Raw genomic sequence first — 24921 nt, 5'->3', positions numbered from 1 at the left:
GGGGCGCGAGAGGGCGGGAAAGGTTTGTGAGGGACACGCGTGCAGGAACAGGCGGTGACGTCACCAGCGAGCCGCCAGCCTGGCAGGAACAGGCAGTGACGTCACAAGGAACGGGCAGTGATGTTGTACCGGGTGTCAGCGGCAGGCCGGAGGTGTCACAGCCCCGTGACGTCACCCCCCCGTCACCCCCCGCCCCCCCCCCCCCCCCGGCAGCAGGGACGACACGAGGCCGGTCAGCTCTCAGCAGGTTTATTGGTCGCTGCGGGTCCCCGTCGTGACACAGGGGCCCCGTCGCGATAGAGTCCGCGAAGCAACACCACCCCCCATTGCGATACAGGGCCTCTGTTGCGACATGGGGCTCCCGCCACGATATCGGTCTTCGAGGAGATGGGAGGCGCCACTGTGGTGCGGAGTCCTCTGGGGCGCCCGTCACGATGCCGGGTCCCTGTCGCGATACGGGGCCACCCCGTCCCCATAGCCTGGGTGCCCCAAAGCACCACGGGGGCCCTGTCGCAACACGAGGTCACCCCCGTCCCCACATCGGGGGTTCCCCAAAGCAGCGTGGGGGTCCCTGTCGCGATAGGGGGGTTCCCGTCGCGACAGGAGGAGGCAGGCCGGCAGCGGGCGCCGCGGGGGGTCGAACCCCGCCCCGGGGCAGGGCCCAGGGGTGCCCCCACCGGCGCCTTTTGCTTTTTTTGGCCTTTTTGGGTGGGAGGAGAAAAAGCAAAACCTGAGACAACGGCGTTCTCTCAGGAAAAGAAAAACCTCGGGAACGGGGGAAACCGCCCCAAAACGGGGGGGGGGGGGGAACGGGGGGAACCGGCACCGTGCGAACGGCAGGAAACCACCCCAAAACAGCGCCGGGGGCGGGGGCTCCCCGGGGGCTCCTTGGGGGGGGGGGCGGTTGGGGGGCGGGGGTTAAACTCGGGAGGGGGGATTTTGGGTCGGGCGCGCGTCCCGGGCGCAAAATGGGCTCAGAAAGCGGGATTTTGGGTCGGGCGCGCGTCCCGGGTGCAGAGTGGGCTCAGAGAGGAGGGGGTTGGGTCGGGCACGCGTCCCGGGCGCAAAACGGGCTCAGAAAGCGGGATTTCGGGTCGGGCGCGCGTCCCCCACATGAAGCGGGCTCAGAAAGCAGGATTTTGGGTCCGACATGCATCCCAGGCGCAAAATGGGCTCAGAAAGCGGGATTTCGGGTCGGGCACGCGTCCCGGGCGCAGAACGGGCTCAGAAAGGAGGATTTTGGGTCGGGCACGCGTCCCGGGCGCAGAACGGGCTCAGAAAGCGGGATTTCGGGTCGGGCACGTGTCCCGGGTGCAGAACGGGCTCAGAAAGGAGGATTTTGGGTCAGGCACGCGTCCCGGGCGCAGAACGGGCTCAGAAAGCGGGATTTTGGGTCGGGGGCGCGTCCCGGGCGCAGGGGGCCCCGCCGGTACTTACTCCGCTCGCTCACCTTTCCTGCCTCTTATTTTGGGGGGGATTTCTACTTTTTAGCCATTTTTTTGTACCCAATTGTCCATTTTGGGGCGGATCAAGGCCGTTTTAGGCACCGTCGCTGTGTCGGGGGGAGAGCAGGGGAGGGGAGAGAAACAACCACCACCACCACCGGAACAACACTGGGAGCAACAGCTGGAGCCCCCGAGCTCTTCCCTACCCCAAAAGTTCTGCGGCTTCTCCTCAACTCCTATCGTTTTGGGGAAAAAAACTAGGAAAAAGGTTAAAAAAAGCCTCCCCCCTCCCCAGGCAACATGCGAAGGCGCTGGCTAAGCTCTTTTTTTTGGGGGGGAAGCCCCGTTTTCCGCTGAAACTCCCCGTTGGGGGTGGGCCCGGCCAACAGCTCCCGCTGCGCGTTTTGGGGCGGTCGTGGCCTTTTGGGGCTTTTTGCTTTGTTTTCACATTTGTGGATCTGGGAGGAAAAGCGGCAAAACCCACCTGGGGTGAAAGCGCGCCACCCCCATCGCGCCCGGAATTGCCCATTTTGGGGGGTGAAAGCACCAGAAATACCCTTTTTTCTCGATCCCTACGTGTTTCTGCAGACCCTTTTTTGGGCTTTTTTGCCCCAATCTGGCGGTTTGAGGCTACGAATCCTCAGCTTTACAGTCGGAGGCGCAGGAGCGGCGGGTGCGGGCGCTGGCCGGGGGGTCTGGAAAAAACACCTGCGAGACACAGCCCCCCCGCCCCGTCAGCCACCTTCTGGGGTAAAAGCGCTAAAAACGCCCGTTTTTTCGCAGTCATCCGTAAAAGCCATCGCTTCTCGCCTCGCTCCGCGCCGGGAGGGGGTGATGGGCTCGGGGGGGGGGGGGGGGCGCAAACATGCCGCGCGGCGCCTCTCGGGGGTCCCGGCGCTCCCCCCACCGGTGCGACCGCGCCCCGGCACCCCCGCGCCCCCGAAAACGGCCGGAACCGCCCCAAATCCGCGGCCCCTCCCCCCGACCCCAAACCGGGCGCTTTTGGTGCAGGGGGTTGGGGCGCGCCGGAGGTACCTGCCGCCGTCCCGGCCGAAGCGACCGGGGGGCTTTGCCTGCATTTGTTTTGCTCCCCCATCGCTCGCTCCTACACTTACAGCTCGTTTTGGGGGAAAAAGCCTAAATTTAATCGTCCTGCTGCTGCTTACGGAGAAAACCTGAAAATACAATTATTGCACCCCCCTGCCCCCACCTGGCTCCGTCCCCCTCCCTGCCGAGCGCTTTGGGGGGGTTGGGGTCTTTTTTACGTTATTTTTTCCTAAGGGAAGCTCCTGGGGACGCTCAGCACAAGCCTCAATCCTGATTTTCCAGCTCCGTTTTGGGGGAAAAAAGCGGCTTTTCTTCCCAGCTGCCTCCTACCACTGCATCTGCGGAAAGGCTGGAAACAAGCCCAAAACGCGCCGCCCCCCCGCGCTGGACCCTGACCCAGCTCCGCCAGCCAGAAACCAAGGAAACGCCCCCAAAAACCAAAGTTAAATTAAAATCTTACTTCTGACCGGCTCCACATTAATCAAATCAGGGTTTTTATCCTCAAAGGTCCCTGCAGAAAAGCTCCTGAGTGCGCTTTGGGTGCGGAATTGCCTTTTTTGGTTAAATCCTGAGACCCGGGTCTCTTTTTATTTTTCCTTGGCATTTTTCTCACCGTTACTTGCCTTTTTTTTTTTTTTTTCCTGCGTTTTGCTGCTTCCCTGAGGGGGGAAAAAAACTCAAGACACCCCCCCCCCCCCCCCCCCACAACAACAACCACCACCTTTTTTTTTTTTTCCCCCTCTTTTCCCCTTTTCCAGAGAGTTCCGGCCGTCCCCTCCCACGCATCGCCTCTTTGGGGAAAAAAGAAGGGATTTTTGAGCACTTACTCTGCGGCGACAGGCGGGACCTATGGAGCGCTACCGCCGGAGCCTGGTGACGCTGGAGTGGGGTTTGGGGGGATTGTTCCCCGTTTCTCGGGGGTTTTACAGAAAAAAGGGGGGAGCGGGGGTGACGGCCGCGGCGCCTGCAACGACAAGAGCCCCCCCCGCCCCCCGAATCCCCCCAAAACGAGCAGGGGAAAGGCCTCACCCAGCTGCCGCCTCGGCCGCTTCCTCCTCCAGCCCCACCAGCTCCGGCTCTCATTTGGGGATTTTTCCTTAAATTCCTTAAAATTGCCTTCCTCTGGCTGCCGCCGCCCTCCGGTGGGCTCCCGGCCTCCTTCCGTGCCTCCCTCTTCCTTTTCTCTCCTTCCTCCTCTTCACCGCCTTCCTCTGGCTCCTCTTTCTTTTCCTTAATTTTTTTAATTTAGTTTCTCCGGTTTCCCCAGTTTCCACTGCCTTCATTTCTCTTGTCTCTATTTCCTCCTCTTTTATCCTCATTTTCTTTTTTTTTCCTCTACTTCCTCTTTTATTTTCTTATTTTTCTCTTTTATTTTCTTATTTTTCTCTTTTATTTTCTCTTTTCTCTTTATTTTTCCTCTTCATTTTTTCCTCTTATTTTTTCTCTTTTGTTTTTTCCTGTTTTCTCATTTCTGCCTGTTTCTTTTCCTCTTTCTTTCTCTAGCTTCACCAATTTCCACTGGCTCCTCTGACTTTTCTCGTTTTCCTATCTTCTCCAATTTCCAGCAGATTATTTTTTCTTTTCTCTACTTTCTGTTTTTCTCTTTTTTTTTTTTCCCCTCTATTTTCTCTCTTTTTTTTCCTATTTCCTCCTCCAGCTTCACCCATCTCCACGGGCTCTTTTTCCCCTTCATTTTTAAGATTTTTTTCCTCCAGCTTCACCAACTTGCACTGGCTCTTTTTTCCCCCTCTTTGCTCTCTTTTTCTCCTCTTTTCTCACTTCTTTCTCCTCTTCCCTGGGGTTGCCCTGCCCAGCGCCTCCTTCCTGGCTGCCAGCCGCCGCCTTTTACCAAAAAGTCCTTTTTTCCCCCAGCCGGGGCTGCTGGGGGAAAAAAAACGAAACTCCCTCATTCCTCTCTTCCAGCCGTTCATCTCGCTCCCTGCCACGGTTCATCTTCGCTCTTGAGTTTTCCTTTTTTCCCCCAATTATCTCCTCTCTCAATCCATCTTCCTCTGCCAGCAATCTTCTGTCTTGTCTGAAAATGCCGCACTTCACCCCAAACTCTCCCGAAAGATCCGCACCCGCACCCAACCTGCGCTCCCCCGGCCCGGCCCGGCGCTGCTTTGTAGGAGGAACGAGGAAAAAAGCTTGAACAGCTTTTTCTTAAAGAAAGCAGCTTTAGGAGCTTTTTAAAAAAAAAAATTAAAGCAGCTTTAAGAGCTTTTTAAAAAAATAAAACAGCTTTAGGAGCTTTTTTTTTTTAAAAAAAAATAGCTTTAAGAGTGTTTTTTAAAAGAAAACAGCTTTAAGAGCAGCTTTTTTTTTTTTTTTTTTTAAAGTAAAGCAGCTTTGAAAGCTTTTTTTCATTAAACAAGCGCCCCAGCTCGCTCCGGCTTTTCTAAACTATCAAATTACCTCATTTTAAGAATTCAAAACAAAATAAAACAGCTTCAAGAGCTGCTTTTTCTTAAAACAGCCTTAAGAGCATTTTTTTTTAAAAAAAACAGCTTTTAAGAGCTTCACTTTTAAAAAATAAAACAGCTTTAAGAGCTTTTCGTTTTAAAAATAAAGCTTTGAGAGCTTTTTTCGTTAAAAAAAGCACCCCAGCTTGCTCCGGCTTTTCCAAACGACTGAACTGCCGTATTTTAAGAATTCAAAAAAAGAAAACAGCTTTAAGAGCTTTTTTTTCTTTAAAGGAAACAGCTTTCTGATCTTTTTTTCTTTAAAAAAAGCAGCTTTAAGAGCGCTTTTTTTGTAAATTAAGCAGCTTTAAGAGCTTTTTTTTTTTTAAATAAAGCAGCTTTAAGAGCTTTTTAAAAAAAAAATAAGCAGCTTTGCGAGCTTTTTTCACAGCGGAGAAGCGCCGCAGCCGGCTCTGGCTCTTCCCGTCGAGGGAATTGCCGTCACTGCAAGAATTAATCGTGATTTGGGGCTGTTTCCTCGCAGAGCGCCCGTCCGCACTGGGCCCCCCCGTTATAAAGCCGAGCCACGTCAGCGCTGCTGCAGCTGCCTCCGCGGGGGGGCCAAAGAAATAATCCCCAAAATCGCCAAAAAAGGGTGGCGGCCAAAAAAAAAAATCCACCCCCAATCCTGCCCTGCCATGCGAGAAAACCTCTTCTCTTCTTTTTTTTTTTTTCCCCCATAAATCATCCCGGCAGCGGGAGGCATTCGGCCACCCCGCATGTTTTAGCATGAAAATGGTTAAAATTAACCCTAGTTTTTGCTCGATTTTGCCTGTTCTGGACAAAAAAAAAAAACCCGCTCTGACCTTTCTGGACGATTTTAGAGCATTCTTGTTATTTATTTAATACTTAACGTCATTTTCACTCCTGCTGCGTCACGGGTCTGGGCCCTCGCAGGCTCCTTTTCTCCCTGAAACGGTCACAAATCTTGGGAAAAAAGGTGAGCGATGCTTGGCTCTTGAGGGGAACCCACAGACCCCAGAAACCCTTTTTTTTTTTGCCTATTTCCCTTGTTTCCAGCAAAGCCCAAACGACCCTTTTTTAATATTTATTTTTGCCCCTTTCCAGAAAAGCCCAAACCACCCCTTTAATAAATATTTTTGTCCCCTTCTAGCAAAGCCCAAACAAAGCCTTTCTTTAACAATTCTTTTCGCCCCTTTCTAGCAAAGCCCAAACAACCCTTTTTTACTTCTTCCTTTCCACAAAAATACACCAAAATCTCTGCATTTCACACAATTTCCAGGCTGTGCTGAGTCACGGCACAGCCTGTTTTCAACCAGGTGAATAAAAATCCCCTTTTGGGGCACTTTGAGGCATTTCTGGGCAGGAAACGACACTCCAAAAGTGCTGGCGGGGAGGACACCCCCCCACCCCGAGACCTGTAATTAAAGCCGATCCAGCACTAATTAAAGCCGCTGACGAAGCCAACGAAGCATTTAGGAGGCGCAGGGCGAGTTTTTCCGACGCGTTTCCAGGGCGTTTCCTGCAGGAGAAGATATTTTGCTGCTATTACTGTTTTGCTGCATTATTCTGCCATGAAGACTCTCAAAACTGGGGGTTTTCCACCATTTTGGCTGCAGGGAGAGGCCTCCCCTCACTCATAATCTGTATTTTTGGGGCAGAATTTACGTCAATCATGATTTCTGTCAGGTTTTAAGCACATACAACCCACCACCACCACCAATTTCAGCTTTAAAATTATTTTATCGACTGCGACATGGCCAAAGGTCACGTTTTCTGCATGGAAAAGCCCCTAAAAGCTGCTTTTCCATCAGGGGCTGGGCTTGAAGGGTCCATTTTAAGGCATTTTCCATTGGAAAGATGAACCTGGTTTTCACCAAAACCTGGGTTTTTATCAGAAAAGAAAAAGGCCCAGCTGGGTGAAAAAGATGGGGTTTTTTACTGGAATAGCACTAAAAATCCTCAAAATGAGCCCAACAGAGGACCAACAGCTCTGCCAGCACTTTCAGGCCAATTTAAGCCCTCTTCGAGGCCCAGGGTACAGATTTTGGCCCAAACTCGGCACACAACCACGGGGGGAGGCCTCAAAAAAATGCACCGTGCTGAGAACTGCGGCTTTTCAGTGCTTTTTTTTTATCCAAAGAGCCCCTTTTTGAGCCCACAAGGAGGGGGCTCCTCCACCTCCCCCCCCCCAGCCCGCTCCCCACAGGATTTTGGGGTGAAACCCCCCCATCCCTCACTCTTCTTGCATCCTGAGGGCACCATTTTCCTGAGGTTTTCCTCCCTCTTGAAAACCAGCCCTTTTTAACGACTTTTCACACAAAAATTACCTCAGGAAAGGGGGGGGATGACGACGACTTCACCGCGTTCCCCCGCACCCATCCCGACCGGGGGCCCCCAAACCGCCGCTAAAACGCCACAAACGCCCCTCCCCCCCTTCGCTCCCCCTCCCCCCACCTTTAATTTTAACTTTATACCTCACCCACGCCCATTTACAGGCAAAAAAAACAGGGATTTGGGGGGTGGGCCCGACCGGCGGAGGGATACGCACCGAGGCGGCCCCCGCGGCGACGCGGCCCCCGCGGCCGGTTCTAACCGGCGCCGGCCGCTGCGGGTGGCGCAGTGCGACGCTGCGCGTGCGCGCCCCGCCCACGGCCCCGCCCACCGCCGCAGTGCCGCCGCGATGGCGGCGGGGGCGGGCGCGGGGCGCGGTCGCTCTTTCCCTGTCCGCCCCGAAATGGGGGGGGGGTTGATAGCCCCCAGCCGGCGCGGAGCCCCATCCCCCGCCTGCAGCGAGGAGAGACGAAAAAGTAAAAAAAAAACCCTTTTCTCCTTTGATTTTACCTCAGAAAGTGGGTGCCCCCGCCCCCACGCGCGTCCCGTCCCTCAGGCAAAGCGCGGCCTTCGGCCCGCGTAGCGCCCAGCCCCAGGCCTGGGCCCGTCCCTGCTGGTTCCCTAACCGAAAAAAAAAGGCGTTTTCTTCAGAAATCGGCCGCTCCACCGACCCAGAATGGCGTTTCCTCCCCAGACCGCCCCGTCCTGCCCCCGAGGGACGGGGACGGGGGTGGCGCGTCCTCGCGGTTTCCCCCGGGAAGCCGTTTTCCGAAATATGTACGTTATGCCCCAAATATTTCTATTTATCCCCCAAATATTGACATTTCCCCCTTCTCAGTTTGTAAACCTGCTCGGTTTCAGAGCCGAAATTCACCTGTGTCCGTTAAGCCCCGACAACCCTTGGCCCCCCCTTTCAGAGCACGAAGCTTAACCAAATCCCTGATTCTCCCTTAAAAAGCTGCTTGGGGCCGAGGCAGTTTTGCCGCAGAGCCGGGGGTGTGCTGGCGCTTTATTTGTAAAAAAATGCGGTATTGGTTAAAAATAGCCCCTGGCTGGCGGGGAGCGAGGGGGAAAACGGGGTTAAATAGCGCGATAGTTGCATTTGGGGGTGTTTTTGTGCCCAGGGCGCAAAGGCCCGGACGGGAGAGGAGAGCGGTGACCCCGAATCGGCCGGATTTGCCCCAAAGGAGGCGGCGGGGTGAGCGAGGTGCGTGCGGCGGCGCGGCGCGCGTTAGCGCTAACGAGGGGAGGCCACCATGAAACACAAGGCCCCGTGACACGCACATGCGTGTACGTCCGCACCATGGCACACGCACACGCGTGTCCGTGTCCCACCATGACACACATACACACGTGTCCATCCCCACCATGGCACACACACACGCGCGTGTCCGTGTCCCGTGACACACATACACACGTCCGTCCCCGTGACACACGCACACACGTGTCCATCCCCACCATGACACGCACATGTGTGTCCCTGTCCCCATGACACGTGCACATGTGTGTCCGTGTCCCCCCTTGCCCCCCCATCCCCATCCCTAAAATGGCCGCCGTCACGTGGGGCCGCCATTTGGCAACGCTGCCCACCCGTCAGCCCCAAACCGCCCTGAATCAGCCCCAAACCGCCCTGAATTACCCCCAAAATGCCCTGAATTACCCCCACAATGCCTTGAGCTGTCCTGAACCGCCCTGGATGAGCCCCAAACCACCCCAAACGAGTTCCAAACTGCCCCAAATCAGCCCAGATCTGCCCCAAATCACTCTGATGCCCCAAAGTGCCCTGGTACGTCCCAAACCGCCCTGAATCCGCCCCAGTCTGCGCCAGACCTCCCCAAAACGTCCCAAATGTTCTCCAAAGAGCCCCAATCTGCCCCGAACCAGCCCGATCTGCCCCGGATCGCTCGGCTGTCCCAAACCGCCCTGAACTGGCCCCAAACCGGCGGGGCCCTCCCTGTCCTGTGCCCTTTATTTGTGGGGGAGGGGGGTCGGTACAGAGCAGGGGGTCCCCTCCGGGGCTCCCAGTGCTCCCAGTCTGTGCCGGGGGGCTCCCAGTCTGCACGGGGGGGGCTCAGCCCTGTCCCGGCCCGGTGCCCCCCCCCCGCCCGAAGAAGGAGGCCGAGCGCCGGGGGGGCTTCACCCGCCGCAGCTCCTGCCCTGGGAGAGCACAGACATGGGGGGGGGGGGGGTGTCAGCGCAGGCCGGGACCCCCGGACCCCCCCAGCCCCCTGTGTCCCCTGCCTCCAGACCCCCCAAGGCCCCCCCGACCCCTCATGACCCCCAAGTCCCCGGGTCCCCCAGGACCCCCGAGTCCCCCAGGACCCCCCAAGACCCCCCAGGTCTGCTCCAGGAACCCCCTACGATCCCCAGGACCCCCCGGACCCCCGGGTCCCCCCAGGAGCCCCCCGAGTCCCCCACAACCCCCAGGACCCCCCACGACCCCCAGGGCCCCCCCAGGACCCCCCACGCCCCCCTCCAGGGCCCCCCAGGACCCCGAGTCCCCCAGGACCCCCCACACCCCGCCAGGTCCCCTCCAGGGCCCCCCAGGACCCCCGAGTCCCCCAGGACCCCCACGCCCCCGTCAGGACCCCCAGGGCCCCCTCAAGGCCCCCCCCGACCCCGGGTCCCCCCGCCCACCCTCCCGCACGTAGTCCATCGTGGCCAGGCGCTGGAGGCGGGGCCGGGTGACGCTCTCCTGCCGCCGCAAGGGGGCGCCCGGCGGGGGGCGGGGCTCCGGCTCCGGGGGCGGGGCCGCCCCCCCCAGCTCGATGCAGCACTCGATGAGGGCGCTCATCAGCTCCGCCTGTGGGCGTGGTCAGCGCGGGCACCCCGCCCACTGCTCCCCACACACCCCACGTGCCCCCCCCAGCACCCTAACAACCCCCCGCTGCCCCCAACTGCCCTCCAACCACTACCCACTGCCCCCCAACCGCCACCCACTGCCCCCATTGCCCCCCAGACACCCCCAACTGCCACCCACTGCCCCCCATTGCCCCCCAAACACCCCCAACTGCCACCCACTGCCCCCCAACCGCCACCCACTGCCCCCCATTGCCCCCCAAACACCCCCAACTGCCACCCACTGCCCCCCAACCGCCACCCACTGCCACCCACTGCCCCCCAACCGCCACCCACTGCCCCCCATTGCCCCCCAGACACCCCCAACTGCCACCCACTGCCCCCCAACCGCCACCCACTGCCCCCCATTGCCCCCCAGACACCCCCAACCGCCACCCACTGCCCCCATTGCCCCCCAGACACCCCCAACTGCTACCCACTGCCCCCATTGCCCCCCAAACACCCCCAACCGCGACCCACTGCCCCCCATTGCCCCCCAGACACCCCCAACTGCCACCCACTGCCCCCATTGCCCCCCAGACACCCCCAACTGCCACCCACTGCCCCCCAACCGCCACCCACTGCCCCCATTGCCCCCCAGACACCCCCAACCGCCACCCACTGCCCCCCAACCGCCACCCACTGCCCCCCATTGCCCCCCAGACACCCCCAACTGCCACCCACTGCCCCCCATTGCCCCCCAGACACCCCCAACTGCCACCCACTGCCCCCATTGCCCCCCAGACACCCCCAACTGCCACCCACTGCCCCCCATTGCCCCCCAGACACCCCCAACTGCCACCCACTGCCCCCCATTGCCCCCCAGACACCCCCAACCGCCACCCACTGCCCCCATTGCCCCCCAGACACCCCCAACTGCTACCCACTGCCCCCATTGCCCCCCAAACACCCCCAACCGCGACCCACTGCCCCCCATTGCCCCCCAGACACCCCCAACTGCCACCCACTGCCCCCCAACCGCCACCCACTGCCCCCCATTGCCCCCCAGACACCCCCAACCGCCACCCACTGCCCCCCAACCGCCACCCACTGCCCCCCATTGCCCCCCAGACACCCCCAACTGCCACCCACTGCCCCCCATTGCCCCCCAGACACCCCCAACTGCCACCCACTGCCCCCCAACCGCCACCCACTGCCCCCCATTGCCCCCCAGACACCCCCAACTGCCACCCACTGCCCCCCAACCGCCACCCACTGCCCCCATTGCCCCCCAGACACCCCCAACTGCCACCCACTGCCCCCCAACCGCCACCCACTGCCCCCCATTGCCCCCCAAACACCCCCAACTGCCACCCACTGCCCCCCAACCGCCATCCACTGCCCCCCATTGCCCCCCAAACACCCCTAACCGCGACCCACTGCCCCCCATTGCCCCCCAGACACCCCCAACTGCCACCCACTGCCCCCATTGCCCCCCAGACACCCCCAACTGCCACCCACTGCCCCCCAAGTACCCCCCAGCACCCCAACAACCCCTCACTACCCCCCAAACACCCCCCGCTGCCCCCCAACTGCCACCCACTGCCCTCAAACACCCCCCCAGCACCCCAACAACCCCCCACACAACCCCAAACACCCCCCACTGCCCCCCAACCACCGTCCCCTGCCCCCCAACTGCTCCCCACTGCCCTGAGGGGCAGAGCTGAGCCCCAGCTGCCCCCCAGCCGCCCCCCCCAACCCAGCAGGGCCCCCGTGGGTCGCGGCCGTGGGTCTGACCTGGGGCGAGAACACCCGCAGCAGGCGGTTGACGGGGACGCCTTCGTGGTCGCCATCGAACTCCAGCCACAGCTGGGGGGGCCCCGCGGCGTCCCCCTCCTGCCCCACGGTGCCGTCCCCCTCCTGCCCCACGGCGCCCACCAGCTCCCAGCACAGCTCAGGGTAGGTCAGCGTCAGCAGCACGTGCTGGGGGGGACAGGTGGGGGGTCAGCCCCATGGCGTGCCCCACAGCCGCCCGCTGTGCCCCACGGCGCCCCTCCAAAACTGCCCCATGGCTCCCTACGCCCCCTGCCCAGCCCCACCGTGCCCCCCATCCCGCCCCCCACACCCCCCCGGTCTCCGTCCTGCCCCATAGACCCCACTGTGGGCCTGATCCACCCCATAGACCCCACTGTGGGCCTGATCCACCCCACAGACCCCACTGTGGGCCTGATCCTGCCCCACAGCCCCCCCAGCACCGATCCTGCCCCACAGCACCCCCGTACCTTCTCCCGCGGGTCGATGATGGTGACGCCCTCTAGCCCCACGGCGACAGTGACGGGCCGCAGCCCCCCCCGGCCCAGCAGGCCCCCGGGGGGGCGCTCGATGGCCCCCGGGAAGAAGGCGCACCTGGGGGGGCCCGGATGCGTGGGTCCCCGGGTGCACTTGTGGGGCGCAGTGGGGATGGGGGGGTCCCTCCCCGGGTGGCTGTGGGGTGACTTGGGGGGCCCGGACACTGGGGCCCATGGGTGAAGTGTGGGGCCAGGATGCTGAGGCTCTGTGGGGTCCCGGGGGTCTGGGGGCTCCATGGGGCCCAGGCGCTGGGGTCCCAGGGGTCTGGGGGCTCCATGGGGCCCAGGCGCTGGGGTCCCGGGGGTTGGGAGGCTCCATGGGGCCCAGGTGCTGGGGTCCCGGGGGTCTGGGGGCTCTGTGGGGCCCAGGTGCTGGGGTCCCGGGGGTCTGGGGGGTCCATGGGGCCCAGGCGCTGGGGTCCCGGGGGTTGGGAGGCTCCATGGGGCCCAGGCGCTGGGGTCCCGGGGGTCTGGGGGCTCCATGGGGCCCAGGTGCTGGGGTCCCGGGGGTCTGGGGGCTCCATGGGGCCCAGGCGCTGGGGTCCCGGGGGTCTGGGGGGTCCATGGGGCCCAGGCGCTGGGGTCCCGGGGGTTGGGAGGCTCCATGGGGCCCAGGCGCTGGCGTCCCGGGGGTCTGGGGGGTCCATGGGGCCCAGGTGCTGGGGTCCCGGGGGTCTGGGGGCTCCGTGGGGCCCAGGCGCTGGGGTCCCGGGGGTCTGGGGGGTCCATGGGGCCCAGGCGCTGGGGTCCCGGGGGTCTGGGGGCTCCATGGGGCCCAGGTGCTGGGGTCCCGGGGGTCTGGGGGCTCCGTGGGGCCCAGGTGCTGGGGTCCCGGGGGTCTGCGGGGCCCGGCAGCCCCCACTCACCCATAGTAGGGCAGGGGGTGGCAGCGGCGCAGGAAGGCGCGGTAGAGGTCGGCGGGGGTGGCCTGGGGGCCGGGGGCGCGGGCAAAGGCGCGGAGCAGCCCCTCCTCGGGGGGGGGCGGGCGGGGGCCCCGCCGGAGCAGGGCCCCCCACAGCCCCCCCCGCCCTGGCGGCGGCGGCAGCAGCTCCCCCAGCAGCGGCCTGGGGGTGAGGGGGGGCCGTGGGTGAGGGTGCCGTGGGTCGGGGTGCCGTGGGTGAGGGTGCCGTGGGTCGGGGGTGCCGTGAGTGAGGGTGCCGTGGGTGAGGGTGCCGTGGGTCAGGGTGCCGTGAGTGAGGGTGCCGTGGGTGAGGGTGCCGTGGGTCGGGGGTGCCGTGGGTGAGGGTGCCGTGGGTCGGGGTGCCGTGGGTCGGGGGTGCCGTGGGTGAGGGTGCCGTGGGTCGGGGTGCCATGGGTCAGGGTGCCGTGAGTGAGGGTGCCGTGGGTGAGGGTGCCGTGGGTCGGGGGTGCCGTGGGTGAGGGTGCCGTGGGTCAGGGTGCCGTGAGTGAGGGTGCCGTGGGTGAGGGTGCCGTGGGTCGGGGTGCCGTGGGTCAGGGGTGCCGTGGGTGAGGGTGCCGTGGGTCGGGGTGCCATGGGTCGGGGGTGCCATGGGTGAGGGTGCCGTGGGTCAGGGGTGCTGTGGGTCGGGGGTGCCGTGGGTGAGGGTGCCGTGGGTCGGGGGTGCCGTGGGTCGGGGTGCCGTGGGTGATGGTGCCGTGGGTCAGGGTGCCGTGGGTGAGGGTGCCGTGGGTGAGGGTGCTGTGGGTGAGGGTGCCGTGGGTTGGGGTGCTGTGGGTCGGGGTGCCGTGGGTCGGGGGTGCCGTGGGTGAGGGTGCCGTGGGTGAGGGTGCCGTGGGTCGGGGGTGCTGTGGGTCGGGGGTGCCGTGGGTCAGGGTGCCGTGGGTCGGGGTGCCGTGGGTGAGGGTGCTGTGGGTGAGGGTGCCGTGGGTTGGGGTGCCGTGGGTTGGGGTGCCATGGGTCGGGGGTGCCGTGGGTGAGGGTGCCGTGGGTCGGGGGTGCCGTGGGTGAGGGTGCCGTGAGTGAGGGTGCCGTGGGTGAGGGTGCCGTGGGTCGGGGGTGCCGTGGGTCGGGGTGCCGTGAGTGAGGGTGCCGTGGGTGAGGGTGCCGTGGGTCGGGGGTGCCGTGGGTCGGGGGTGCCGTGGGTCGGGGTGCCGTGGGTGCCGTGGGTCGGGGTGCCGTGGGTGAGGGTGCCGTGGGTCGGGGTGCCGTGGGCCGCGGCGTGGTGCTGACCGCAGGCTGCGGGGCGTGTGGTGGCCGGGCCGGAAGGGCCCCAGGCGCAGGCGGCAGGCCAGGGCCCCCAGCTCCTCCCCGTCGGGGGGGTCCACGGGGTAGCGGCCCCCCAGCAGGTTCCCCCGCGCCTCCTCGTACAGCAGCCGCAGCAGCTCCTCGTCCTCCAGCTGCGGAACAGCCGCACCCCACGCCTCGCCCCACGCCTCGCCCCACGCCTCGCCCCACGCCTCCCCAGACGTGGCCCCGCGCACCCCACGCCTCCCCAGGATCCTCCCACTCAGGACCCAGGTGTCTGGGGGACCCCAATATCCAGCCCCGCACACCCGTGGGGTCCCACCACGCCCATGGGGTCCCTGCACGACCGTGGGGTGCCCACGCCCGGCCCCCCACGCCGGTGGGGTCCCCTGACACCCGTGGGGTGTCTGCGCCTGGCCCCACACGCCCGTGGGGTGCCCTCATGCCTGCGGGGTGCCCACACCCACCCCCCCACGCCCGTGGGGCCCCCCACGCCCAGCCCCCCCCCCCCGTGGGGTGCCCCCCGGCCCCGCTCACCTCCAGCTCCTTGCTCTTGGGGAAGAAGACGTTCCTGCGCAGCTGCAGGCAGGGCTCATCTGGGGGGGGGGCGTCAGAGGGGACCCGGCCTGGGGACCCCCGCCCCGAGGGGACCCCCCCTCACGTGGGGACCCCCGCCCCGAGGGCACCACCCCCCCCCCCGGGACCCCCCACCCTGGGGATCCTGCCCTGGGGACCCCCACCCCGGGACCCCCGCCCTGTCCCACACCTGGGGGGACCCCCGCCCCGGGACCCCCGCCCCGGGACCCCGCCCCGCGGGCTCACCGCGGGCGATGCGGTCGGGGGAGCCCAGGCTGAGGCGCAGCAGCAGCTCTGGCCACTGCCGGACCAGGCGCAGGGGCCGGTGCCGCGGCTTCAGCTGCACCTCTGGGGGCGACAGCATGGCACCCGCGGCCACCCAGGGACCCACGGCCACCCATGGCCACCCACAGCCCCCCACAGCCCCCCATGGCCACCCATGGCCCACAGCCACCCAGGGACCCACGGCCACCCGTGGCCACCCACAGCCCCCCATGGCCACCAATGGCCCGCAGCCACCCAGGGACCCACGGCCACCCATGGCCACCCACAGCCCCCCATGGCCACCCATGGCCCACAGCCACCCAGGGACCCACGGCCACCCGTGGCCACCCACAGCCCCCCATGGCCACCCATGGCCCACAGCCACCCAGGGACCCACGGCCACCCGTGGCCACCCACAGCCCCCCATGGCCACCCATGGCCCGCAGCCACCCAGGGACCCACAGCCACCCATGGCCACCCACAGCCCCCCATGGCCACCAACAGCCCGCAGCCACCCAGGGACCCACGGCCACCCATGGCCACCCACAGCCCCCCATGGCCACCAACAGCCTGCGGCCACCCAGGGACCCACGGCCACCCGTGGCCACCCACAGCCCCCCATGGCCACCAACAGCCTGCGGCCACCCATGGCCACCCACAGCCCCCCATGGCCACCCATGGCCCGCAGCCACCCAGGGACCCACAGCCACCCGTGGCCACCCATGGCCCACAGCCACCCAGGGACCCACGGCCACCCATGGCCACCCACAGCCCCCCATGGCCACCCATGGCCCACAGCCACCCAGGGACCCACGGCCACCCTTGGCCACCCACAGCCCCCCATGGCCACCAACAGCCTGCGGCCACCCAGGGACCCACGGCCACCCTTGGCCACCCACAGCCCCCCATGGCCACCCATGGCCCGCAGCCACCCAGGGACCCACGGCCACCCTTGGCCACCCACAGCCCCCCATGGCCACCAATGGCCCACAGCCACCCATGGCCACCCACAGCCCCCCATGGCCACCAACAGCCTGCGGCCACCCAGGGACCCACGGCCACCCATGGCCACCCACAGCCCCCCATGGCCACCCATGGCCCACAGCCACCCAGGGACCCACGGCCACCCTTGGCCACCCACAGCCCCCCATGGCCACCCATGGCCCGCAGCCACCCAGGGACCCACGGCCACCCTTGGCCACCCACAGCCCCCCATGGCCACCCATGGCCCACAGCCACCCAGGGACCCACGGCCACCCATGGCCACCCACAGCCCCCCATGGCCACCAACAGCCTGCGGCCACCCAGGGACCCACGGCCACCCATGGCCACCCACAGCCCCCCTGGCCACCCATGGCCACCCAGGACCCACGGCCACCCACAGCCCATGGCCACCCTTGGCCACCCTTGGCCACCCACAGCCCCCCTGGCCACCCATGGCCACCCAGGACCCACGGCCACCCACAGCCCATGGCCACCCTTGGCCACCCGCCGCCCCCCGGGACCCCGCCCCCGCTGACCCAGGAGGGCGGAGCTGAGCCACAGCGCCAGCGCGCGGGGGGCGGGGGGCGGCAGGCGCAGCGCCCCCTGCAGGCGGCCCAGCAGCTCGGCGGCCGTGGGGCCCGGCGGCGGCTCCAGCGCCAGCGGCAGCGCCCGCCCGTCCGGCAGGAACAGCAGCGCCGGGGCTGGGGGGAACGGACAGGGCTGGGGGGGATCCACCGGGGACCCACCGGCACCCCTAGGGACCCCCGGGGACCCGCCCGCCCGCCCGGCAGGAGCAGCAGCGCCGGGGCTGGGGGGAACGGACAGGGCTGGGGGGGATCCACCGGGGACCCACCGGCACCCCTAGGGACCCCCGGGGACCCGCCCGCCCGCCCGGCAGGAGCAGCAGCGCCGGGGCTGCGGAACGGACAGGGCTGGGGGGACCCCCGGGAACACCCAGGGACCCACCGGCACCCCCGGGACCAGCCCGCCCGCCCGGCAGGAGCAGCGGCGCCGGGGCTGGGGGGACCCCCGGGGACCCCTGGGAACACGCAGGGACCCACCGGGACCCGCCCGTCCGCCCGGCAGGAGCAGCGGCGCCGGGGCTGGGGGACGGGACCGGGACCGGCCCCCCCCCCCCGGGCCCCCCGGCCCCGCCCCGGCCCCGCCCCCGCCCCCTCACCGGCAGCGCCCGGCGGCGCGGTCGCCCCCTCCCCCTCCCCTTCCCCCTCCATGCGCGGGGGCGGGGTCAGCGCGGAGGTCACGGCGGGGTCAGGGATCCGGCCGTCCCGCGCGCGCCGTTCCCGCGCCGGGCGGAAGAGCGGCGGGTGCGGGGGGAGGAGCCGCGCGCCGGGACGTCACGTTATGTCACGCCCCGCCCCGCCCCGCCCCGTCCCGGGGCGGCCCGAGGTGGAGGCGGCGGCGGCGGCGCCCCCTAGCGGCGGGGAGGACCCGGAGAGCTGCCCCCGCCCCGCCCCCCGCCGGGGGTCCCCGAGGGTCCAGGGGTCCCGGGGGGTTCGGGGGGTCCCGGGGCGGCGCAGGAAGAGGCGGAGCCGCTGTACGAAGTATAGAACCGTGTATTCCTCTGTGCGCGGCGGAGGGGGCCGGGGGCCCGGGGGTCGCGGGGGGGCGGGGGCGCCCCGGGGGGGGCCCAACCCCCGCCGGGGCTTTAGAAATTAAAAAACAAACCCAAAGAAAGACCCGGGGGGGGCGGGAAAAAAACGATTAAAAGGGGGGGGGGCGGGGAGGGGCGGGGGTCCCCCGGCCCCCGGGCCCCTCGGAGCCCCCCCGGGTGTGCGGGGACCCCCCCGCGCCCCCTTTGCCCGGGGGGGGGGGCACAGGACCACGGAGGGGCCGCCCGGGGGGCGGCGGCGGCCCGTCAGACGTAGTACTCCTTGTCCTTGTTGCGTCGGGCCTTGCCGGGCGCCTTGGGCGGGGCGGGGGGCACCTTCTCCTTGGGGGCGCCCCCGCCGGGGGCGGCGGCAGCGTTGGGGGTCCCCCCCGGGGTCCCGGCGGCGGCGGCGGCGGCGTTGGGGGCCGCGGCCCCGATGTAGTGGCGGCTCTGGTCCACCTGGTAGGAGCCTTCGTCCCTGTTGCGGTACTTGTACATGGCGTAGAGGAGGATGAGGATGCAGAGGGCGGCGGCGGCCACGATGCCCACCACCATGCCGGTGGTGCCGCCCGCCTCTCGCACCACCTCGACGGCGCCCGGGGCGGCGGCTGTGGGGACAGCGGGGCGGCGGGTGACCGGGGCGGCCGTCACCCGCCCGCGCCCCGCGGCCCCCTCCCGCGGGTGCCGCTCGCCCGCCGGCACCAGGCCCGGCAGCGGGACGGCCACGACGGTGGGGACGGTGACCGCCTCGGCGTTGGCCTCGGTGATGAGGTCGGCGGTGACGTCGTCGCGGCGGGGGGCGGTGATGTCACCGCCGTGGCCCGCGAAGTCCTCGTCGTCGGCCGGCGGCAGGTTGGGGTCGGCTGCCTCCCCCGAGGCGAAGCCCGAGGGCTCCTCGCAGTCGGGGCCGCAGCCGGGCGGGGCGCGGGGTGAGGCCGGGGCGGGGGGCGCGGGGGGCGCGGGGCCGCCGCCCGCCGGGGACGCCGGCAGCACCAGCTCCCCGCCTGCGGAGACAGAAACGGGACGGGGGGGCCGGAGAGGGGGGGCCCCGCGTCAGCCCCCGCTGCCGGCCGCCCCGGCCCCCCGAGCCCCCCCACCGCTGCCGCCGCCGCCGCCGCTTCTCGCCGGTACTATTAGCATTATTATTAGCTTTTTTTTTTTAGCTAATTTTTGCTTTTTTTTTTTTTTTTTTTTTTTCTCTTTTTTTTAAAAGAGCAAACCGCGGCGCTGCCGTCAACTTACATCGCGGGATGGGGCCGGGTGATTTTAGCGTGGAGGAAAAAGAAATTGCAGGAAGGAAGGGAAAGCACACAAAAAAAAAGAGAAGAAAGAAAGAAAAAAGAGAAAAAAGAACAAAAAGAAAAGAAGAGAGAGACACTCGGTGAGAAGGTGCCGCCGGCCGACCCCCTGCGGCGCCAGCGGCCTGTGCCCGGCCTGCGGCCAGCCCTGGATCCAGCCGTGCCTCCATCCGCCCAGCCAGCCGTGCGCCCAGCCGTCTGTCCATCCATCCATCCGACCAGCTATCGGTCCGTCCATTCATCCATCCATCTGTCCATCCATCTGACCAGCCATCCGGCCATCCATCCATCCATCCATCTGACCAGCCGTGTGCCCATCCGTCCATCCGTCCGTCCATTCATCTGACCAGCTGTCCGTCCATCCATCCATCCATCCATCCGACCAGCTATCGGTCCGTCCATTCATCCATCCATCTGTCCATCCATCTGACCATCCATCCATCCATCCATCCATCCATCCATCTGACCAGCCGTGTGCCCATCCGTCCATCCGTCCGTCCATTCAGCTGACCAGCTGTCCGTCCATCCATCCATCCATCCATCCATCCATCCATCTGACCAGCCGTGTGCCCATCCGTCCATCCATCCGTCCATCCATCTGACCAGCTGTCAGTCCATCCATCCATCCATCTGACCAGCCGTGTGCCCAGCCGTCCATCCGTCCGTCCATTCAGCTGACCAGCTGTCCGTCCATCCATCCATCCATCCATCCATCCATCCATCCATCCATCCATCCATCCATCTGACCAGCTGTGTGCCCAGCCATCTGTTCATCTGCCCAGCCAGCCGTCCATCTGACCAGCCATCTGTCCATCCATCCACCCGTCTGACCAGCCATCCGTCCGTCCATCCGCCCAGCCATGCGCCCATCCAAGCCTGAATCCCGCCGTGAAGCCTTGAACCCGGCCACAAACCTGGGCATCCAGCTGTTTCCATCCATCCATCCATCCGTAAGTCCATCCATCCATCTATCCAGCCTTCCGTCCGTCCACCCTTGAATCCATGTGTCCGTCCATCCATCCGTCCGTCCATCCATCTCTCTGTCCATCCACCATCTGTCCGTCCATCCATCCACCCAGCCCCAAATCCAAACATGAACCTATCCATCCGTGCATCCATCTTTGAGTCCAGCCAGCCAGCCTTGACCTGTCTGTCCGTCCGTCCATCCACCCATGTGTCCATCCACCTGCCCCTAAATCCAGCCTTGAACCCATCCATTCATCCTCAAATCCATCCATCCATCCATCCATCCATCCATCCATCCATCCATCCATCCGTCTGTCCATCCGTCCATCCATCCTTGAGTCCATCCATCCACGCGTCCCTCCCTGTGTCTGTCCGTCCATCCAGCCTTGCATCCGTCTGTCCTTGAATCCACCCAGCCTTGAATCCAGCTCTCAGTCCATCTGCCCGTCTGTGCGTCCATCCAAGCCTGAATCCATCTGTGAAGCCCTGAACCCATCTGTCCGTCCATCCATCCATCCGTCCGTCCGTCCGTCCATCCATCCATCCATCCATAAGTCCATCCTTGGTTCCATCCATCCACCTCTGAGTCCATCCATCCTCGAATCCATCTGTCTGTCCATCCATGTGTCCATCCGTCCATCCCCAAGTCCATTCTTGAGCCCATCCATCCGTGCATCCATTCATCCTCAAGTCCATCCATCCCCCCTTGAATCTGCCCATCCGTCCGTCCGTCCATCCGTCCATCCATCCTTGCATTCATCCACGCATCCCTCCCTGTGTCCGTCTGTCCGTCCTTGCATCCATCCACACGTCCCTCCCTGTGTCCGTCCGTCTGTCCTTGCATCCATCCTTCAGTCCCTCCATCTGTCCATCCATTCATCCAGCCTTGACTCTATCCATCCGCCTGCCCATCCACGTGTCCGTCCATCCTTGAATCCATCCACCATCTGTGTGTCCAGCCAGCCCTGAATCCACCTCTCTGTCCATGTGTCCGTCCATCCAGCCAGCCAGCCAGCCCTGAAGCCACCTGTCTGTCCATGTGGCCAGCCAGCCAGCCAGCCCTGAAGCCACCTCTCTGTCTGTCTGTCCGTCCAGCCAGCCAGCCAGCCAGCCCTGAATCCACCTGTCTGTCCATGTGTCCATCCATCCGTCCATCCATCCAGTCCTGAATCCACCTGTCTGTCCATGTGTCCATCCATCCGTCCATCCATCCAGTCCTGAATCCACCTGTCTGTCCACGTGTCTGTCTGTCCACCCAGCCTTGACTCCACCTGTCTGTCCATGTGTCCATCCGTCCAGCCACCCATCCATCCAGCCTTGACTCCACCCGTCTGTCCGTCCAGCCAGCCAGCCTTGTCTGTCCCTCCATCCACCCCTCATCCATCTGTGCATCTGTCATCCATCGCCCATCTGTCCGTCCATCCATCATTCGTCCATCCATCCGTCCTTCCTTCCATCATCCAGCTGTCCTTCCATCCCGTAATCCATCCATCATCCCTCCGTCCTTCCTTCCGTTGTCCAGCTGTCCTTCCATCCGTGAACCTGTCATCATCGTCCATCCGTCCTTCCATCCATCGTCCATCCGTCCTTCCATCCGTGAACCCATCCGTCCATCCTCCATCCATTCCCCCCCTTTATCCGTCATCTGTCCAGCGTCTGTCCGTCAGTCCAGCAGTCCAGCAGTCCGTCTGTCCGTCCCCCTCTCCTCCCCCCCTGCTCCCCCCAACCGCTGCCGCCCCCTCCCCCCCATGGGGCCAAGGGGGGTCGGGGGACGCCCCCACCCCCACGGTGCCGGGAGGGGCCCGGGCCTCCGGGGGGCACCCGTGGGTGTGGGGGGCACCCGTGGGTGCTGGGGGGCACCCGTGGGTGTGGGGGGGCCCCAGGCCTCCGGGCTCAGCAGAGCCCCGTGCGACGCTGGGGGAGGGGTGCAGGGACGGGGGGGGGGGGGGGAGGGGAGGGTCCTCGCACGAGGCCCTGGGCGGCAGTGGGCGTGCGACGGCCTCGCACGCGGGGGCGGCACCCAGCTGGCGGGGTCCCCTCCCTGTCCGTCCGTCCGTCCGTCCGTCCGTCATCGGGGTGGGGCCGGGGGCTTGCTGTGGGTGAGGGTGGGGCAAGGGGCGGGGCTCGCGCGGGCCCCGGGCCACACACGTGTGCGCAGCGCGGGCGGGGGCGCGTGCTGCAGGGCGGGGAACGCGCGTCTGCAGGCGCGTGAGGTATGGGGCCGCGGGGGCGGGGGCGTGCGCGGGGGGCACGTGTGAGTGTGGGCACGTGTGTGCAGGCGCGTGAGCGGCTGTGGTTCACGTGTGTGTGTGTGTGTGTGTGTGTGTGTGTGTGTGTGTGAGAGCAGCTGTGGGCACACGTGTGAGCAGCCAGCTGCTTTCCTGTGTGCACAGGCGTGGGCGTGAGCCTGTGCGTGCGTGAGCAGCTGTTTTGCACACGTGTGTGCACTTGAGCACGTGTATGTGTGTCCAGCCATGTGCACGTGTGTGTGAGCAGCTCTTATGCACGTGTGGGCGTGCACGCAGCTGTGTGCCTGTGCGCACACGTGTGGGCAAGCAGCTCTTGTGCACGTGCGTACAGCTGTGTGACTGTGGGCGTGTGCACGCGTGTGTGGTGTGTGTGCAGCCAGGTGCCTTTCTGTGTGCACAAGCGCGTGTGAGCCTGTGTGTGCGTGTGGGTGCGTGTGCACGAGTGGCTCTTGTCCACATGCGTGCGGATGCACCTGTGTGGGTACGAGCGCGCACAGCCAAGCGCACGCCTGTGTGTGCAAGCGTGCGTGGCTCTTGCGCATGCGCGTGTGCGACCAGGGGCCTCCCTGTGCGCACGTCCCCGCGAGCGCGCGCCCGGGCGAGCGTGTCAGGAGACGCGCGCGCGTGCGCGAGGGGTCCCGCCGCCGCCGCCGCGGGGGGGTGGTGGCGGGGCGGGGGGCGCGGGCGTGCCCCGGGCAAGCGTGCGAGGCCGCCTCGCACGCGCGCGTGCCCGGGGCGCCCCCGCGGAGGAGCACCCACCTGTGCCGGGCTCGCACTCCTCCAGGTCCTCGTCGTCGCTCGGGCACTCGGCCGAGGCCACCAGCAGGTCGTCCGTGTTCTGGGGGGACGGGGCGGGGGTCACTGCCCGCGCCGCGCCCCGGCGGGGGCCCCCCCCCCCCCCGGCCCCCCCGTACCTGGGCGACGGTGTCGCGGAGGGTGGGCGAGCGCCCGCGGCGCGTGGTGGTGGTGGCCATGGTGGTGGTGGTCTCCATGATGGTGGTGGCCATGTCGGGGGGCGCGGGGGTGGCGCCGGGCGGGGCGGGGGGCGGGGGCGGCTCCCCCACCAGCCGCAGGTCCCCCTCCAGCCGCACGCGCGGGTGCCCCTCGGCCGCCAGCGCCAGCAGCTTCAGCCCGTTGTAGTAGAGCCCCGAGAGCTGCCCCTGGAAGGGGCGGCCGCGGTCCCGGCCCCCCACCCGCACCGCCGCCTGGCTGTTGAAGATGGTCAGCTGGCGGCCTGGGGGGGACAGAGCCTGTCGCACGCGCGGCCGCCCACGGGCCGCGGACGCGCGCGGGGAGGGGGCGCGCGGCACCGGGGCGTGCGGTGCGTCGCGTCGCGCCGGGGCCGCGGCGTGCGTCGCGCCAGGGCCGCGTGTGCGTCGCGCCGGGGTGCGCGGCACAAGGGCTCTCTGTGCATTGCACCAGGGCGCGCGGCACGGGGGCGCGCTGTGCGTCGCACCAGGGCCGTGCGTGCTTTGCACCGGGGTGCGCGGCACAAGGGCTCTCTGTGCATCGCACAAGGGCTACGGTGTGCATTGCACAAGGGCGCGTTGCACAAGGGCCAGGTGCGCGTTGCACGAGTCCACCCCGCACGAGGCCCTCTCGTGAGTGCCTTGCACGAGGGCCCCGGTGCGCGTTGCACAAGCGTGCATTGCGAGAAGCACCGCCCGCGCCTTGCACGAGGGCCGTGCGTGCGTCGCACGAGGAGCAGCCGTGCCCTGTCCCCCCCCTCCCCCCCCGGGCAGTTAAAGGGACCCCAACGCCCTCCCGGCCCCTCCAACCCTCCGCGCTGCACCGGGGGCTCCGCTGGGCCCCGTTCAGCCGCTTTCGGCTCAGCTGGGGCAGGGGGGGTCCTGCCTGGGCGGGGCCGGGGCGCGCGTGGGCGTGCGAGTGCAGGGGCGGTTCCCGGGTGCACGCAGCCCTCATCCGCGCACAGAACTCGTGCACGCACAACCCTCGTGCGCGCGTGGCCCTGGCACGCCTGTGGCCCTAGTGCAGGCACTGCTCTCGTGCACGCATGACACGCACACACGGCCCTCGTGCCGCCGCGGCCCCTCGCACGCTCGCGGCCCTTGTGCACACCCCGGCCCTGCCCCGTCGCCATCACTTATCCCCGGGCCAATTAGTGTCGCTAATTAGTGCGGTGGTTATGCGGGTTTTAGCTTCGTTTATGCTGGTTTAGGGCACAGGGCGGCAGCACTCAAAGGGTTAAAGCGCGGTTTAGGGGGCGGTTAGGTTCGTTAGCGTCCCTTTAACCGGGGTTAGCGCGGGTTAACCAGGGCTGGGGGGGCCCCGGGACAGCGAGGTCCTGAGGACGTGGGGCCCGGGGGCCCAAACATCTGGGGCCCAGATGCCAGAGTCCCCAAACATCTGGGGCCCAAACATCTGGGGCCTGGACACCGGGGGGCCCAAACACCTGGGGCCCGGATGCCGGGG

General features: G+C 66.0%; 2 protein-coding genes across 16 annotated transcripts in view; both read right to left on the bottom strand.

The window, feature by feature from the left end:
• Nucleotides 1-233: 233 nt before the first annotated feature.
• Nucleotides 234-17703, bottom strand: FRMD8 (FERM domain containing 8). Of its 6 annotated transcripts, XM_087735360.1 has the most exons (11): nucleotides 17547-17703; nucleotides 16903-17067; nucleotides 15365-15466; nucleotides 15080-15138; nucleotides 14528-14694; nucleotides 13242-13439; nucleotides 12310-12433; nucleotides 11825-12010; nucleotides 9887-10052; nucleotides 7760-7870; nucleotides 234-6437 (listed from the first exon to the last, which is right to left on the bottom strand). In XM_087735360.1, the coding sequence occupies exons 1-10, from the start codon at nucleotides 17596-17598 to the stop codon at nucleotides 7761-7763; spliced, it is 1329 nt and encodes a 442-aa protein (XP_087591486.1). In that variant the 5' UTR covers nucleotides 17599-17703; the 3' UTR covers nucleotides 234-6437; nucleotide 7760. The 6 variants fall into 6 exon arrangements, 5 of the variants coding, with proteins under 5 accessions (XP_087591486.1, XP_087591482.1, XP_087591487.1 ...); XR_015699456.1 differs by lacking the exons at nucleotides 16903-17067; nucleotides 17547-17703 and having other exon boundaries at nucleotides 234-5881; nucleotides 6334-6437; nucleotides 15365-15993; XM_087735361.1 differs by lacking the exons at nucleotides 234-6437; nucleotides 7760-7870 and adding an exon at nucleotides 9201-9406.
• A 344-nt stretch (nucleotides 17704-18047) lies between these two features.
• The window catches only part of LOC104022297 (neurexin-2-like), a 42020-nt gene continuing 35146 nt past the window's right edge, over nucleotides 18048-24921 (bottom strand). For 9 of the 10 annotated variants that reach the window (XM_087735345.1, XM_087735350.1, XM_087735347.1 and 6 more), the window contains 3 exons: nucleotides 23403-23722; nucleotides 23248-23326; nucleotides 18048-18979 (listed from right to left, as the gene is read on the bottom strand). In XM_087735345.1, coding sequence (XP_087591471.1) covers nucleotides 18243-18979; nucleotides 23248-23326; nucleotides 23403-23722 — 1136 coding nt within the window. In that variant the 3' untranslated portion in view covers nucleotides 18048-18242. The remainder of the gene's footprint in view (nucleotides 18980-23247; nucleotides 23327-23402; nucleotides 23723-24921) is intronic. The other variant, XM_087735354.1, reaches the window with a different exon arrangement.

The sequence above is a fragment of the Nipponia nippon genome, unplaced genomic scaffold (genome assembly GCF_047370975.1).
Source record: "Nipponia nippon isolate SJK-2023a ecotype South Korea unplaced genomic scaffold, ASM4737097v1 scaffold_55, whole genome shotgun sequence".
NCBI classification, from domain to species: Eukaryota; Metazoa; Chordata; class Aves; order Pelecaniformes; family Threskiornithidae; genus Nipponia; species Nipponia nippon.
This window is presented reverse-complemented; position numbering and strand designations above follow the sequence as displayed.

Excerpts from the sequence above, each read along its gene's own strand:
- FRMD8 (XM_087735359.1), bottom strand. The coding sequence starts at position 16,004 with ATGGGGGGCTGTGGGTGGCCACGGGTGGCCGTGGGTCCCTGGGTGGCC. Across the intron at positions 15,139-15,364 it reads CCCCGACCGCATCGCCCGCG|ATGAGCCCTGCCTGCAGCTG; the intron begins GTGAGCCCGCGG and ends CCCCCCCCCCAG. Across the intron at positions 14,695-15,079 it reads CCAAGAGCAAGGAGCTGGAG|CTGGAGGACGAGGAGCTGCT; the intron begins GTGAGCGGGGCC and ends GCTGTTCCGCAG.